This window comes from Gopherus flavomarginatus, chromosome 1 (genome assembly GCF_025201925.1).
Source record: "Gopherus flavomarginatus isolate rGopFla2 chromosome 1, rGopFla2.mat.asm, whole genome shotgun sequence".
NCBI lineage: Eukaryota > Metazoa > Chordata > Testudines > Testudinidae > Gopherus > Gopherus flavomarginatus.
Window position 1 is genome coordinate 119,684,711 of NC_066617.1, and position 17,187 is coordinate 119,701,897.

Consider the following 17,187-nt stretch of genomic DNA (forward strand, 5'->3'; position numbering starts at 1 on the left):
TGAGTAGGGCTATTTCTTCCAATTTAAAGTCTTCTTGTTTAGCTTTCCTAATTAAAGATACAAATATTTTGGAAACTACTATGGCATCAATACTATGAACTGTAGTATTCCAGACCATTACTTTCAGAATAACATAACATAACACTGTTTTCATGTTAAACGGGAAGGTACATTTCAATCAATTAATTTAAAGGGAAGTTTCAATACTGGTTTCTGCTGTACATGAGTGCTCTTGTTGAAAGTGGCCCATTCAACCAAAATGTAAATACTGAACACAATTTTACACATTAGATTATGGAACTTTTTCCAGACAATACATGTGTCTGCCTACCATTAGTTTTAATGGGATCATCATCTGCACACCAGGCAGAGCAGAGGAAAGACTACAGCACCCTTAATGTTGGGCCCACATTCTGGTAAGCTACTGTAGCATAACCCACAGTAAAATCAGGATTATCACAAAGTCATGGGGCACTGGCTCAGTCTGGACAATTGAGGCTTTGGATAATGGAAGGGATTTTCAAGGTACCTACACATTGGGGAGCATAACCTTGTTTAACTGAGCCCATCCTGTCTGTCAATCAAACCATCTGGATTGCTGCTTTCAGACTGAAGGCCTTGAAATCTCATGCCGCTGACAGGTGGACCAAGACACCGCACTGCACGTGATGGGTTGCAGACTGCAGTTTTATTTATGGTTCTAGCTGCATTGCTGTTAAGAGATGATCATGTGGCAGTTTCCCAAAACTCCTAATATAGTTTGGAATAATAGTCAATGCACAGCTCACGGCTGGGTTCAGCTGGATAAAGGCTGCATGGCTATTTTGTTTCCTCAGCACGCAGAAATTCAGCTGCTTGTACAGCAAACACAAAAATGCCCCTTTCCACTGTCTGGAACTGTGGCCACTGGGAGCAGCCATACCTGCGGACGCTCAGACAAACAAAGCATCTCACGACGTGCCAGGGGCTTACCCTGAACAAGCCGTGAACCAAGTTTGGGAACCCCTGGCCTAATAGAATATATAGAAGCTACTTTAAACAACTGCTACCCCCTGTATAAGGGAATGAGCGAGTATTTGGGTTAAAGGAAAAGACCTTCCATCAAACGTTAAAAAATTAGGATTTTTCCAAAATGAATTGCAGATGGAATGGTTCATGTGTGTTTACAGAAGAATGTTTGAAAATATCTGCAAATATCTGAGTGAGACTTTCATCCTCTAGATTGTATGGATCATTGGGCTATGCATACACTACACACCTATTCTTGGGAACAGACTCCCATTAGAATTATTTCTGGCTCGTGCTAAGCAAGTTTCCAGTTTGTCTTGAAAAGTAACTTGCTCCAGAAAATGTTGTTATGTAGGCCAAGGGGTATCAACACCCAATTGCTGTACTTAATCAAATGAAAATATGAACAGAGGTAGCATTTGATATGGAGCTTTTTTGCCTTTGCCATGTGGCAGTCTAAGGAATAAATGAATCCACACCATCAGTCTCCCTTTCAGTCAAATACAGTATTCCTCTGGCCTTCCCCCTCCCCACCACTAAGTTCTATGCTACAGAAATTCCAACTTACATTTCCCCTGCCAACCCAGCCCCCCAAAAGAGAGCTATTCTAAAGTATTTCGTATGGAACTAGAAATATGCAAAGAATATTAGTCTTGGCTCTGTTAGCTGGACAGGAGCTCTAATTTATGAGCAGAAGACAAAAAACCCAAATGCTAAATAACCAAGTTGCTTTTACAATGAAAAACTTGAACTAGCTAACTTGACCAGCCAACCTACTTCTATCTTGGATTGTTTGAAAGAAAATTAATTTAACTGAATTGGTTAGATACACTTTCAACATCCAAAGGAAGGAGGCACACATTGATTTTGAAATATTACTATTATTAACAAGATACTGTACAGGAATGAGGTTCAGATATTCTCCATTTTCACTTAGGCATTGAAGTAACCCTCTCTTTTGTTCCTTTGCTAAGAGAACCAGTATAGAACTTGGATCATTTACACGATGGTACCAGGGAAAGGTAATAACCACAATCTACCTATTTTGTATTCAAGATTTAAAAAAACAACAAAAAAAAACAGACCAGTCAAGCAATTCAGTTATTTTTCCTATCACAGCCATTACTTAACCCCCCTGCACCATACTGTAGCTGTTGCTAGTAGCTAAAGTATAGGCAAGATGTTTCTGTTATTAACACTTGTATTCTCTCACATATGGCTTAAGCCTGGCAACAGCCTCTAAAGTCAATGGGAATGGAAGGTTCTCAGCCCCTTGCAGAATGGTGCTTTTAGCTTTCTTAGAGGTTGTCTACATGGCAGCAGTGCAGTGCAGACTACAGGGGGTGTAAATTGTACAGCATGCTAAAGTGCTGCGTTTTAACTGCCCTGGGTAGATCCTGGTGGCGAGAACTGAAAGGGTACCGAGTTCGCATTGAGGTAGTCCCATTTCAAGCAGGACTACATTAACATGAACTAGGCACACGTCCCCTAGACTCTGTCTCAGCTTCCCCACTGAGAAATGAAGATGATACTTACCTCTGTTGTAAAGCATTTAGTTCTTTTCAATCAGGAAAATATGTAGCTCTTACAGTAATTACCATTCACTCCCTCCGCTGCCCCTTCAGAATTCTAGAAGGGCTGAAAATGCATTCTGTGCCTACTCCCTACCTCCCCACTGTAAAAGAACTGATATGATCAGATCCTCACGATCTCAGAGACATCGAGCTGTTGCCTTTAAGCAGCTTACCTGGTTGTTGGCAGGCCTGTATTTTAACCCAGGCTTGTTCAAGATTCTCTCGATCAGTTTGTGGTTAAAGTTGGAGATTCCAATGGCTTTCACCAGTCCTGCATCCACCAGCTCTTCCATAGCCTAAGGGGACAAGAGAATCTGAGTCTATGTAATCAGATACACAAAGTACGTCCTACATAAGGCATTCTTGCTGCCAACATGGTATATTTCTTTGATGATAACCAGTGATAGGACACTTGGTTGGACTCATCACTATGTTCTGGAGTCCACCAGGGAAAACAGATAGAGAGAATAGTGTTTCACCCTTTTCTCTGAGATTTCTTTTCTGGCTGTGAGAAGTTTATGCATTTTTATTCATCAGAAGGATGAATTTGAAGAGACCTGGGTCAGAGAGTCCATTATTCTGCCAGTGTTGGGTTATCCTCAATATTGTGGGTAGTATTTAAACCAGGGGTCGGCAACCTTTCAGAAGCAGTTTGCCAAATCTTCATTTACTCACTCTAATTTAAGGTTTCGCATGCCAGTAATACATTTTAACATTGTTAGAAGGTCTCTTTCTGTAAGTCTATAATAGATAAGTGAACTATTATTGTATATAAAATAAACAAGGTTTTTAAAATGTTTAAGGAGCTTCATTTAAAGTTAAATTAAAATGCAGAGTCCCCCGGACCAGTGGCCAGGACCCAGGCAGTGTGAGTGCCGCTGAAAAGCAGCTCAGGTGCCGCCTTTGGCATACATACCATAGGTTGCCTACCCCTTATCTAAACCTACAATTCTCCTTTTACTTCTGCAAGTAATAAGCAGAGCTGAGAATTTTCAACAAAATGCTAAAATTTCAGTGAATTTACTTTGACTATGTCTTGACACACTGTATGTTTGTCAGTATTCTAGCAAAGCAGCTTTTCTAGCCGGAATTTTAAGTTTGAATCTGAAGGAACTTAAAATTTAACTCACAGGAAATGTGAATGTAAGTTACCCAAGGCAGCCAGTCAGGGAACAAAAGTATCATCTAACCTGCATAAATATACAGTGCAAATTTGGGAATATTTACATAGAATTCTAAGTGATGGGCAAACCAAGAATGAAGGTATTTACAAATAATTTGAATGAATTATGAATTCTTTTCAGAGAAATCAAATATAAAATAGATAATCTAATCACAGAGCCAAAATGAATCTCAAACTGCAATAAGACTCACCTCCCAAGTGTCCAGAATATCTGTGTCACTGGGCAAGACCATGCCTCTCTCATCCACGGGAAACAGCTCCTCTCCAGCCTGGCAATGCAAGGCAGAAAGTCTGAATTGTTCTCTATTGAATTTTCTGCTGAAAGACTAGAATTCTTGGGAAGTCAAACTGAACTCCGATTCTGTATAGTAGCTCGAACTCTTAGGGCAGAAAAAGAGGAATAGTAACTCCTATTTAAGTAGTTACCTTACTCATTCCGGCAAGGTCTCCCTTCCTCATGCTACACATGCATCATTCCAGCCACAGAATCCACCCCAAAAAATATGGTTAATTCTGTGGCTGGTCTGCAGTTCAGTGACAGATCCAGCAAAATAGAACAGTGACCCACCATAGTACATGTGCACCTGGGTTACAGGTTTATTACTTACAAGTGCAGCAAAGCACACAGTTTTTACACATTGTCCCATTATGCACATAATGGGACATTTCTTAACTAACCCAGATTTATATTTGACTCCATCTGTTGGATCAGTGATGGTGTGCTGTTGCAGGCCTTTAGTGGGAGACTGTCTAGATTGCAGGGAATGGAAGAAAGACAATGGAACAGACTGTGTGCATAAGTTACTGTCTACACTCTTGCTATTATGAAAAGCTCCCTTTCCTAGGCTCCTTTACAGCCTGCCTGCAGTACTGTGATACCAGCACAGCCTCACTTCATCTGCTTTGTCCACCTTAAAAGCTACTGGAGAGTGCATTTGGGAGTCGCACAGAATACCAAGGAGAAGGTATTTTTAATCAGGCTCTAACAGAAAAGAGCCAAGACAAAAGAGTCAAAGTGAGACATCACCTGCTTCAACCGTATCTTTAATCTGCATAGGGGCTTTACAATGAGAGTTGCCACTTCTGAATGCCAGGGAATACAGAACAACAAGGCTCTTATGGCAGATGGTAACTACAACTCTGTACTGTGCTTAGGGATTCCAAGGGCAGCAGGTGGGTGTCAGAGAAAAGAGAAATTAAGAATTTATTTCACTGCCTGCTGCTTAAGTAAGGCCATCTCTACACCACCAGTAGATCAGTGGGGTTCGATTTAGCGGGTCTACTGAAGAGCGCTCTCCACCGGAATGAGAGGAGTAAGGTAAGTCGATGGGATACGCAGTGTAGACACCGCAGTAAGTTGACCTAAGTTACATTGACTCCAGCTACGTTATTCATGTACCTGGAGTAGCGTTACTTAGGTCGACTTACCCCAGTAGTGCAGACAAGGCCTAAGAGTGCTACTAGCAACAAAGAACAGACTTATTGTTAAGAAGCAAGAGATACAGCTGTCTGTCCCATAAAGAGGAAGACAAACCAGTACAGAAGGAATTGGTAATCAAATGGTTAAAAGGTATAAACTGCCCTGTCAAATGGGATACCTGGATTTGATCCGAGATTCATCTCTTCTTGGATCAACAGGGGCAAGGAACGTGCTAGAAGCCAGCATGCTCAGCTTCAGGGATGAAAGCCTTGTTCACACTCATTCAGTAAAGCTGAATAAGCAGCACAAGAAGAGTGATGCTGAGATATCCTCAAGGAGGATACCTCCAGGGTAAGAGGGTTGGGGTGGTAACAGGATAGCTTATCAGGAGGACAGTGCTTCTCCAGAATCTGTCAGGAAAAAGCAAAAAAGTATTACAACACTACAGTACCTTAAATCCCAAAGGCCAGTGAATGAGATACAGATCCAGGTAATTCAGTTTCAATGCATCAAGAGTTTTCTGGCATGCTCCCTTCACCAGAGATTTCTCATGGAATGTGGACCACAGCTACAAAAGGAAAAGCAAACAAAGCAGTGACCTCACAAGCAAATGCTCTTACAAAGCTCTCACGAACAGGACAAAGGGTACGTATTCACTACCGGCCGAATCGGTGGGTAGCAATTGATTTCTTGGGGATCGATACATCGCATCTCATCTAGATGCGATGTATCGATCCCCGAACGCGCCTGTTGACTCCGGAACTCCAACAACGCGAACGGCGGTAGCGGAGTCAACAGGGGGAGCCACGGACGTTGATCCCATGCCGTGAGGACAGTAGATAACTCGATCGAAGATATATGCAACTTCAGCTATGTTATTCACATAGCTGAAGTTGCGTATCTTAGATCGATCCCCTCCCTGGTGCAGGCCAGCCCTTACTCATCTCACACCTACAAGAAGCAGGTTTGGGAATATTACCACCCCCATTTACAGGCTCAATCTGTGAGCCGAGACAGAGGGAGAGGTTCTTGATGCTAGTATTTTCAGTAGCAGTTTACTTCATAAAATTGGGTTCTGACAGATTAAGATGGTAAAACAATTCCACCAGTTAAGGCACCAACAAAAAGCCACTTATTGCAAGACATAGTATTGGGAAAGAGAAAAACTAAGCACTACAGAGTAATGAAGCTTTCCAGCCATCTGTATCCAGAAGCAGGGAGATGGGAAAAACCTCCTGCATGAGTTTGGCTAGCCTTCTGATTTGATCACCTAATTTAAGAGCCTAGATAAAGAACGGTTTCAAACAAACACATACAATGCAAAAAAGTTATTTGGGCCCCCATGTTTTTGAATTGTCACATGGATCTGGATTTAAAAAAGTACTTAGGCACTTTAGTCACATCTTAGGCTCCACTGGGAACCAGGAAACTCCAGCAGGCACCTATACTCAATTGGCACCTACATTCTCAGGGTAGAAGTTCCTGAAGTGTCTAAGTTTCTGCCTCTGGGCATGCTCACTGCTGCCCCCCATCCTGCATCTGGATGTCTAAGTCCCAGAGCAATGCACAAGCCAGGGGAAGATAGCAGTTTGTCCGCCAAAGTCACATGCGGGGCCCAATCCGGCAGGCATGTTCAGAGGCCCACTACCAGACCACGTATAATTCAAAATCTCACCAAGGGGCCCTCACCTGGGATGTGGAGGACCCAGGTTCAATTCTCCCTTCAGACAGAGGGGAAGAAAGGATTTGAAGAGATGTCTTACCTTTCAGGAGAGTGCTCTAACCACCGAGCTTTGGGATATTCTGGTGTGGGTCTCCAATCCTTAAGGAAGCTACTCCACTCCAGATAAATGATAGGCGATCACTCATTACCGAGTACAATCATCTTCCATGGGAGTTATGGGTCCTCAGGTGGCTAATAAGACCAATCCTTGAACCACAAGTTCTATTACACTGAGTGCAGATGTTTGCAGGCTCAGCAGGAGGACCGCTCACTATGACTGGAGACCAGTCTCTCCTTCCTCCTGCACCTCTTGTCCTCTTCAGCTTGTCAGCGAGCAAGTTCAAAATGCAGGCGACCATCACGTAGGACTTCAGTCCTTATTAAGCCACCCTGGGCAAGTGTCTCCCAAGTGTCAATATTACACTTTTTTAGGTTGTCCTTCAGCAAGTCCTTCTAATGCTTCTGTTGTCCACTCACATTACGGTGCCCTTCTTTCAGCTGAGAAAATAGGTCCTGTTTTGGGAGGCGATTGTCCAGATGCCAGACAATGTGATCAGTCCAGCAGAATTGCTGATGGATGATCATTGCCTCGATAATCCTAGTCTTTGCCTCTTCCAGAACACTAATATTGGTGCGCATGTCTTCCCACTTGATCTTCAGAATCCTACAAAGGCAGCGTTGATGGTGCCTCTCAAGGACTTTCTAGTGTTGTCTATAGGTTGTCCAAGTTTTGGACCCATACAGCAGTGTTGGGAGAAAGGCTCGATAAGCAAGCAGCTTGGTGTCTGTTCGAATGTCATGATTTTCAAAAATCCTGCACTGTAAACGAGAAAAAGGTGCATTGGCACAGTTTAGGCGATTTTGAATTTCTGCATCAATATCTGCTTTTGATGAAAGAGGACTTCCAAGGTAGCAGAAATGATCAACATTCTCCAGTACCACTCCATTGATTTTGATAGATGGGGCATGTAATACCTCATTTGGAGAGGACTGATTGAGCACTTTAGTCTTCTTGATATTAAGAGTGAAACCATGTCATGCGTAAGCATTGGCAGACACATTCAAGATAGTTTGAAGATCTCTCTCAGAGTGGGCAAAGATTGCCTTGTCATCAGCATACCGAACAGCTTTCCATCCATTCTGTAATGGATTTCAACACAAGCTGTAAACTTCCAGCAATTAGGTAAAGAATGATGGCAATAAAAACTGCAAACATGGCTGGAGCAATCATACAGTCCTGTCTGATTCCTGTTTGTACTTTGAAAGGTTCATTCTGGGAGCTAGTGCTGCTCAGAACAGTCTCTCTCATGTTAGCCTGAAGCAATTTTAGGACATGGATGTCCTGATAAATATCTCAAATCTTAGAAAGTACCGTCCAGAGGGCACGTTATTCACTGAATCAAAGGCTTTAGTTAGATCAATAAAAGCCATGTACAGTGGTTGGTTTTGCTCCCGACTCTTTTCTTGCAGCTGCCATGCTGTGAAGATCATATCCACAGTTCCATGACATGGTCAGAAACCACTCGGTGACTCTGGTAAAATTTCTTCTTACAGGGGCAGAAGGCGGGTTGCAAGGACCTGCACCAGAACTTCTCCTGTAATGGCTAGGAGGGAGATACCACAATCATTTCCACAAACCATTTTATCCCCTGTCTTGAAGGCAATCTCCTCCTTATCCAGATTTTAAGGATAAGCAGGTAAAGCTGCCAAATTAGCTCTGGTCCATCATCTTTAAAGACTTCAGTGGGGATCCCATCTAGACCCTCTGCCTTCTTGTTCTTCATCTGCTTGGTGGCATTGTGTACCTCATACAAATTGGGAGGGTCTCCGAGCTCATCCCTAAATGGTTGTTGAGGGATTTGCTCAAGGACTCCATCTGCAACCACAGAATTACGGTTAAGATCTTCAACATGTTCTTTCCAGCGAGAACTGATGGCTTCGTTGTCCTTTCAAAAGTGAGATTCCATCCTTAGAGCGAAAGGGATTCATACCATGGCAAATTAGCCCGTACGTAGCCTTGGTGGCACTAAAGAAACCAGATGTATTGTGCATATCTGCGAGATGTTGAGTTCTTGTGCTTTCTCAGTCCACCATTTGTTCTTGAGCTCTCCAGTTTTACATTGGACTTTTGCCCTCGCCATGACATGAGCTTCTCTCTTTATATTACAAATTATGTCCAGATAAATAATGGAAAAGCAATTGGAGCAGAACTACTGGATGCTGGGTCTCCCAAGTGGGCATCCTAATGACCATGCTACAGAGTCACTTAGATGCACACAAAGACGTCCCATAGCTCAAAGGTTAGCCCACCCTCCTGAGAGGTGGGAGAGCCCTCTTTGAATCCTCTTATCCTCTGCCTGTGGGGGAGAATTGAACCCACTGGACTAGCAAGCATACAGTGGATAGCATCACCACTGTGTGTGGTGTTAGGCACCCACCTGATTCATTCTCACAAGAAGCAGTTTACCTGCCTAAGGTGCTTGACACTAAGAGAGCAGTTCCTATTTGTCAATCACTAGCAGAGACTGGTGCCTATTTCAGAGAGAGGGGTGGGGCTCAGCAGACATCTCCCAAACAACATCCCCCATTGGTTTGGTTAAATGGCTCCCCACCTAGCAGTCTGGCTTTTGAGAATCACATTCTTAGCTGTCCCATCTCTCCCCATTCATTGTACAGGAGCCCCGGCACTTCACTCAGACTTTGGGAATTGCAGTGTGCTCCTGTGATTTTCTAGGTGCCCAAAAGTTAAGTGTTGTAATAATGAAATACCTTTCTGAATACAGGCCACAATCTCAGCAAGCCACAACCTGGTCCTCCTTCCAGCAGCAGAAATGGAAAGAGATCCAGAATGGGGCCAATGCAGCAAGCTACCATTTGCAAGTTGCACTGGAAGTGGGGGGGGGAGGGACCTTGTAGCCCGTAACACCCACCCATGATTCAAGGACTTCAGTAACTCAGCAAGAGGTTAGGAATCTATTACAGGAGTGAGTGGGTGAAGTTCTGTGGCCTGCAAGATACAGGAGATCAGACTAGATGATCATGATGGTCCCTTCTAGTACCTAGGTACAGCTCTAGGTTCTACATTACAAGCTCAGCATGCCAGGCAAAAACAGTGGTCCCTTCCTCAATCACTGGAAGGGCACAGTATTCCCACCTCCATTGCTAGAATGTTCACTAGAGAAGAGCCACTCCAAACAGGAGAGGATCCAAGATGTCTTTTATTCTCCCTGTGCATGACCTTTATACCCATCCCACATGAACATGTGAATCAGGAAATACAACAAGGGTGAAATGTACCACGTCTTGAATTGCTTTATAACCACGGAGTCAGATTTTCCTCCAACACCTGGGGTTCATGGAGTCGGCCCCATGACCTTGATCTTCCTGCCAGAGCCCTACCTTACTGACGACAAAGAGGTCCTCTCGTTTCACAACCCCTTCTTTGATTTTTTGCTGGATCCCATCCCCTACTTCATTCTCATTCTGGTACACGTAGGCACAGTCAAAGTGGCGGTATCCAGTGTCAATGGCAGCCTTCACTGCATCATTTACTTTTCCTGGGGGAGACTAATCAAAATAATAAATTAAAAAACACACAGACACGACTCTAAAATATCCCATTTCCCAGGTGCCTAGAGGCTCAGAAACCCCAATAAAGTTTATTTCTTTTATAGTGTTCACCTCCCAGGCATCTGGGCACCTTGCAATCATAAGGAAAAATGCCCCTCTGTGGTTGTCTAGTAATTGTTATTGTCTGACTTAATGGCAGCGTCCAACAATGCATCTAGCAATCCATCCTGCATCTCACTTGGATAGTTTAGCAAAACAAAGCTGCCTCACACCATGACCCTACTCTGGATAGCTGTCAATGAGCTATTTCTATGTGAGAGGGCTCTTTGGCAACACCCTTCGAGTGGTCCTGGGAAAAGAGCTATCCTGGGAACTAGCTGTCAAGGCTTATTCCCCACTCTGGCACTTCGAGTGCAGAAGGTGAGGGCCTGCAAGGATTCTAAAAATTAATACTGGCCACTCCAAGCTTGTATTAAACTCCCAAGGTTACAGCTTCTCTCTGACCTTGCATGGTTAGATGCTGCCACCACCCAAGTGCAAAAAACTTTTGGAACCCAGGAAGGAGCACCTGGGAATTCCCTCCTGTGGGATACCTTCAAGCCCTTTCACCCACAGGGAAGAGCTTAGAAAGAATACAAAGGAAATCAGCTGTTGCCACCAGCTAATTAAACAAATGCACAAACCTCTTAGGGATGCAAAAATTCAGTCCTGTTCTTGAAAAAGGTAAATTTTATTTAGAACAAAAAGAAAATACATCTGGAACTTAGGCTTTTTGCTAGGTTTTAAAAAACAATTACAAGGATTAAGCATCAAGATAGCTTCTTGAGGTCCAGCTTAAAGGTTACAAGCAACACAAAAGCACTTGGGGTTAGCACAGAGGAATTCACAAGCCATAAAGAAATGAGAGATAAACCTAACCATGTCTTCCTAGACATTCCCTGATCTACTTACATATCTGGGGTTTTAAATTATTAGTTTCTAGGTATGATCTGATGATTTTTCATACCTGGCCCAAAGCTTTACACAGTATAGTTCCAGCTCTGTCTCTGCTCTGTCCCCTCTCTCCAGAGAACAGAAAGACAGGGGAAATTCTCCCCCACCCCCCCATATTTAAAAAAGCTCTAGCCTTCCCATTGGCTCTTTTGGCCACTCCCTTTTACCTATGGGCTTTACTTCCTTTATTGTGAAGGGTTAGAGAACAGCTACTAACTGGGATTTTATAGCTAACTGGCTGGCTGAGTGTCCATAAAAGGGAGCTCCTCCCCCACCCTCCATCTTCATTTATCACATTAGCAGAAGCAGCATCCCATCTGAGCCTATGAAAGGCAGTGTGGTGCACTGGGAAAGGCAAGGGACAGAGTCAGCTGACCTAAGTTCAGTGTGATGTGGGGCAGATGACTTGACCTCTGTCCCTCATTTTCCTCATCTGTAAAGTGAGGATACTAATAACCACCTTCTTCGTAAAAGTTTTTCAACTCGACAGACAAGAAGTGCTATAGAAGGGCTATGAATAATGATCATACAGGGAAGCATCCCACAAGAGGGGAGGCTGGGGAGATGCAGAAGCTTCCGAATCACTTAAAATGTGCAATCACCACTCTGAAAAGAGAATAGGTAGCCAGAAGTAATATGGCAGATACAGACTGCTGAGGGGAGGAAGATTTCAAATGTTACATAAAGCATGGTCAAAAGAAAAAAAATGAGGGCTTTTACAGCAAGGATTCTTAGAGCGAGCCTCCTCACCTCAGAATGCACTCATCTCACAGTACAGCAGGGGAGTCACTTAAGTATCAATGACTAGTCCTACTGTCTTGAACCCCTGCACTTTGGGCATGCAGGTGAGATTGGTCTTCTCAGGGGAAGCATTAAGCATTTTCCTGCCAACCATGGGAAGTGATCCTACGACAGCTGAACTGTTGCAAACCAGGAACTTGCCACAGTACCAGAGTTGCAGCTTTGTCCCTCAGGGCACATGACTAGACAACAAGATGTAGACCAGTCCACTATGAACCAATATTAGACTTCAGAGTCTGCAGTGTGTATTAGACAAAAGAATTAGAAGGAGAACATTTTGCTCACGCAAAAAAAAAAAAGTAAATCAGAGAGCGTCTGCATTTTCAGGTATTGCATACATCCAGCTGTTGCTGCTGATTGCTATTTGATTTTGTTCCAATTCTGCTGGTCAAAAGTTGCTTGAAATACCAAAGTTGGCCTAAAACACTGGCTTGCTGCTCTCAAAAGGTAAAAATAAGCAGACACTGGATTTCAGGTTTTGCTATGGTATATCCTGCCACCCAGCACTTGGGGCCTGCATAAGGTAAGTGCTCTATGAAGGATCAGTATGTGATCCTTGGCCTGTAAGCGGCCAGTGAGAAAGAAGTGGGGAGAAAGAGACCTTAAGGAAATTATTTATATGAACACACAGCACATAGGCACTGACTTCAGCTCCCACCGGTGGGTGCTCAAATCCCCCTCCCCCGCTCCTTCCAACTCTTCCCCAAATCCCTGCCCCAGCCCTGCCTCCTCTTCCAAGCATGCCATGTTCCCATTCCTCCCCCTCCCTCTCAGTATGGCATGGCAGGGCAGGAAGCTGGGCAGAGAAGTGAGGACATGGCACACCCAGGACAGGAAGAGGTGGGGTGGGGGGAGGGGAGTTTGGCTGCTCGTGGGTGCTCAGCACCACTAATTTTTCCCTGTGGGTGCTCCAGCCCCAGAGCACCCATGGGGTCTGCGCCTATGACTCAGTAGCCATTATGACATATTGTTCAGCAAGTCACCTATTCTATTCCACTGTAGCATGCTGTTTGAAATAGCATTTTACAGGATCGTATGAGACACTGTCAGCTTTGTGGGACCATATAATGCTGAGCTCTGTCATAAGACATACTTACAAAGGGATACACTTCGAAGTTGCAAGTCAGGTTGGAGTCTGGGCTATGAACCCCGCACTTCCTAGGCATCAGAGCCCAGACTCTAGCCTGAGCTGCAACTTCAATGCATTAGCCCTGCTCCTCCGTATCAGTCAACCCAGCCTGGCAGGCTCACTACTGCAGGCTACCTAGACACACCTTACTTTACAGATGCCAAACAGATTACAATTTTGGATCACCACCCTGCATTAACTTAGTATTGAAACCAGCATATCAAGCAATGGATAGCAAAACCATTGCACAAAGTTGACATAGAAAAGTGCTTTTAAGAATGTAAAAGTAGCTCTGTTTACCTATAAATCTGTTTGGAACATATAATGTTTCACAGATAGAGAGCATGAGTAAGTTTAATGACATTTTAACAAGATCCACTGTCACAAATTTACTGTCTCTCTAACAATAACTGCAATATTGCTTTGCACTTCAGTAGGACTTTCTAAGAAGGGTTGCTCTTTATGAATATTAATCCTCTCAACACCATTGTAAATTAGGTCAGTAATATCCCTGTTTTACAGACAAAAAAAAGCAAGGCATGAATATTTTCCTCAAAGTCACATACAAGTCTGAAGTCAGAATTAGGAACAGAACCCAGAAATCTGAACTCCTGGCTGTATTAACTAAAATTATAATTCTTTCAGTCCCCTTTCCCCCCGCTCCCCATTGTATGTGTTGCTAGTTATGAATCATCAATCACATGCTGTACAGTACAAAAAACACAAAGTCCCTGCCCTGAGCTTTCTAGAAACTACTCTTGTATGTTATTTCACTATTAAAGTGATACAGACAAACTTCATGAGACTTAAGGTGATATTCTTTTAAAACACAAGTAATAAAAAAATCTAAGGCCAATAGAAAACTTTTTAAAGAAAAGGCTAAAAAAATCCAGCTGTTTTGAAACAAAGGGTTCTCTTGCAGTGTCTGAAACCCAAACATTGCAGAAAGGCCTAAAAGTGAAACTGACTCCTTTGGTTTTTAATCCAACCAGAGAGAAGTAGTAAACGGAAACTTGGGCAGCGACAAGGAAAATGCGTTTTTAAAATGCAATTTTTTAAACAGAGGAAGTTTTAACTGTAAGAGGGGCAAAGAAATTAGGCCAGAATACACTATTTTTAAATTGACAGTGCCTCTTTAAATAGGCCAATTTCCTAGTCAAATTTCTGAGTGCAAGAAGCCTTTATACTCCTGCCTCTCCCCTCCCCCCGAAAAAATGCATAAATTACACCAGACGCATCATGTGCCCAACAACTTTGAATAGCTACTCTCAGACGCAGCAAAGGCTGGATATGGAAGCATGACACACAGCAACAGTGTTACATAAGGGCCAACAGCGATTCCAGGGGTGAGCACACTGAGCGCATACAGATACCGCCCCCCCCCGCGCCGCATCCCAAGCCTTGCAGGCGCAGCAGGGGACAGGACGCTTTCCATGGGGGAGAGGGGAGGAACAAATCTTGCCAGCAAGAAAACCAGATCGTTTGCAAAGGAACTACCCGGTGCTCAGCAAGAGCCGGGGGCGGCCAGAGCTGCCTGCCCTGTAACAAGAAGCCAAGCCGAGGCCGGCAGTTTTGGGCACACACTTTGCAAAGGGAGGACCAGATACAAACAGATCAGCAGTTCTGGAGGCAGCGATGAGGAACGGATGCAGTGTGCACCCGAGCGCAGGCGCCGGTGGCCGCTCGGTACCATGTCCTAGATCCCACTTGCTGCAATTACGGTACCTTCCAGGTGCCAAGCCCCAGGATGGGCATCTTTGCCTTAGTGTTCAGCTCCACGTAGGTCCCCATGACTCCCGCTCTTCGGCCCTCCCCGGTTCAGGGCCCGGGGAGAAAAACAGCAGCAGCCGCCCTCTTTATAGAGACTGGCCCCGCCCCTGCAGCTGGTCTCTGAGTAGCGGCTGCGGTGGGCTGGGAGAGCAGAGATTGGGAAGGTGTCCGGGTGGGGGAACGCGCTACAGAGGAGCAGCCGAGTCTACCGCCAGCCGTGCACGATGGGCTGGGCAGGCTGTGGGCATGCGTTTCCTTGTAGCATTAGCTGCAGGTGCTGCACAGATCTTGCCTAAGTTGCCTGCAGCCGCCCCTCTGTTGCACGGGCCAGCTCTCCTGTTGGAATTTTCTGCAAAGAGTGACACAGAGGAGCTTGCAGATTCCTTCCTCCTCCAGTTTACCCAAACCTCAAGGGCAGCCAGTGCGGGCTATTTTCTGCTGAGGACAGAGCTTTCAGGGACCAGCAAAGGCCAGGCAGTGTGTGACTCCAGTTTTCCATTCTGGAGGGCAAAGAGAGAAGTGTGTGTAGCCACCTACAAAAAAGTTGGGTGGGATCAGAAGTGAGCATGCTCCAATCCCAGCAGCAACATTGAGGGCAGGCAGCATCAACGTGGGGGGTGGGATCTCTGTCCCCTAGCGCTATACAGATAAAATACAAATGAAGTGGAAACTGGAATGCGATGCATCATTCATATTCTGCACTATGGGATGGAGAGAGGGAGATCTGTTCCTGGCTAGCTAACCTCTTCTTATCTCCCATTCATTTTTCTTCTGAGACCTACATTTTCAGAAGGGCCCTCTCATTTTAGGAAACTCAATTTTGGAGGACCCAGTTGTAGGAATCTCAGACTCTCAAATTAAGACCCCCAAATTAGGGGGCATTTTTGAAAATTTGAGTCTGGTAGAGGCAGCGGCTAGCCTGCTGCTCCTTCACTCGCTATTTTTGTGCTGTCCAGTTGCAATTGCAATGAAATGTAGCTGGTGCTTCTGAAATTACATTGCTCTGGATTGAATTTTATCTTTTTAAAATTTGTAACAAATCCATGACCACCCAGAATTCCTTATTTGTCACTGTGCTGCACAGCTTGGTCAGTCAGAACTTCAAGGCAACAGACTGCAAGAGGAGGTGATCAGGCCACTAATATTTTCTGGGCAGCGTGAAAGGTCATTGCCCAGGCTGATTGAACCCACCAGTCCAAGTTGGGTGTCCAGTGCTGTAAACATTTCAGTGCAGCTCACAAACCTGTTTTGTACAGGAGGAATCCCACACCTGACAAGCAGCCTGACACAATTTGTCCCTTTCTTTTCATCTTCCTCATTACCACAGCCCTAATGTGACTTTTTCATAGTAGCTAGTACAGTTGACTAAGGAAAGTGTGCAGGGGTGGCAGGTTTGTATAATTTTTGGTGGTGCCCAGAACAGGTCCAAGTCCCCCACCCCCCACACTTGCCTAAGGCGCTGGGGGTTTCGGTGTGGGTGGGGTGTGGGCTCTTGGAGTTTGGTTGCTGGGTGCAGGCTCTGGGCTGGGGTAGGGGGTAGGGGTGCAGGAGGGCGTGTGGGGTGCAGGCTCTAGCAGGGAGTTTGGGTGCGGGAGGGGGTTCGGGCTCTAGAAGGGAGTTTGGGTGCAAGAGGGGTGAGGGATCGGGCTCTGGGAGGGAGTTTGGGTGTGGGGTGTGGGCTCTGGGCTGGGGGTTGGGGTGCAGGTGAGGGTGCAGTGTTCAGGGTCTAGGTAGGAGTTTGGGTGTGAGGTTGTGGGCTCTGGGATGGGACAGGGGGTTGGGGTGCAGGAGAGGGTGAGGGGTGTGGCGCTTACCTTGGACGGCTCCCAAAAGTGACCCATATACCCCTCTGGCAGTGGCTCCTAGGCGGGGAGGCTGGGGGATCTCCACATGTCACTGCCTGCAAGCACTGCCCCAACAGCTCCCATTGGCCAAAGGGAGCTGCGGAGTTGGCACTCAGAATGGAGGCAGCATGCGTAGACCACCCTCGTCCCCGGGGCCGCAGGGATGTTCTGG

At 45.1% G+C, this 17,187-nt stretch overlaps 2 protein-coding genes across 5 annotated transcripts in view; both read right to left on the minus strand.

Moving 5' to 3' along the window:
• Nucleotides 1-15,292, minus strand: part of LOC127058910 (aldo-keto reductase family 1 member B1-like) — a 171,845-nt gene extending 156,553 nt beyond the window's left edge. Inside the window, exons 1-5 of one of the 4 annotated variants that reach the window (XM_050969395.1) lie at nucleotides 15,127-15,291; nucleotides 10,308-10,475; nucleotides 5,637-5,753; nucleotides 3,957-4,034; nucleotides 2,756-2,878 (exon numbers count right to left, since the gene is read on the minus strand). In XM_050969395.1, coding sequence (XP_050825352.1) covers nucleotides 2,756-2,878; nucleotides 3,957-4,034; nucleotides 5,637-5,753; nucleotides 10,308-10,475; nucleotides 15,127-15,192 — 552 coding nt within the window. In that variant the 5' untranslated portion in view covers nucleotides 15,193-15,291. Of the gene's footprint in view, nucleotides 1-2,755; nucleotides 2,879-3,956; nucleotides 4,035-5,363; nucleotides 5,387-5,636; nucleotides 5,754-10,307; nucleotides 10,476-15,126 lie in introns of those variants that run through there. The other 3 variants (XM_050969386.1, XM_050969415.1, XM_050969434.1) reach the window with 3 other exon arrangements.
• Nucleotides 1-17,187, minus strand: part of LOC127058892 (estradiol 17 beta-dehydrogenase 5-like) — a 164,544-nt gene that overhangs the window by 110,720 nt on the left and 36,637 nt on the right. The window lies entirely within an intron of this gene.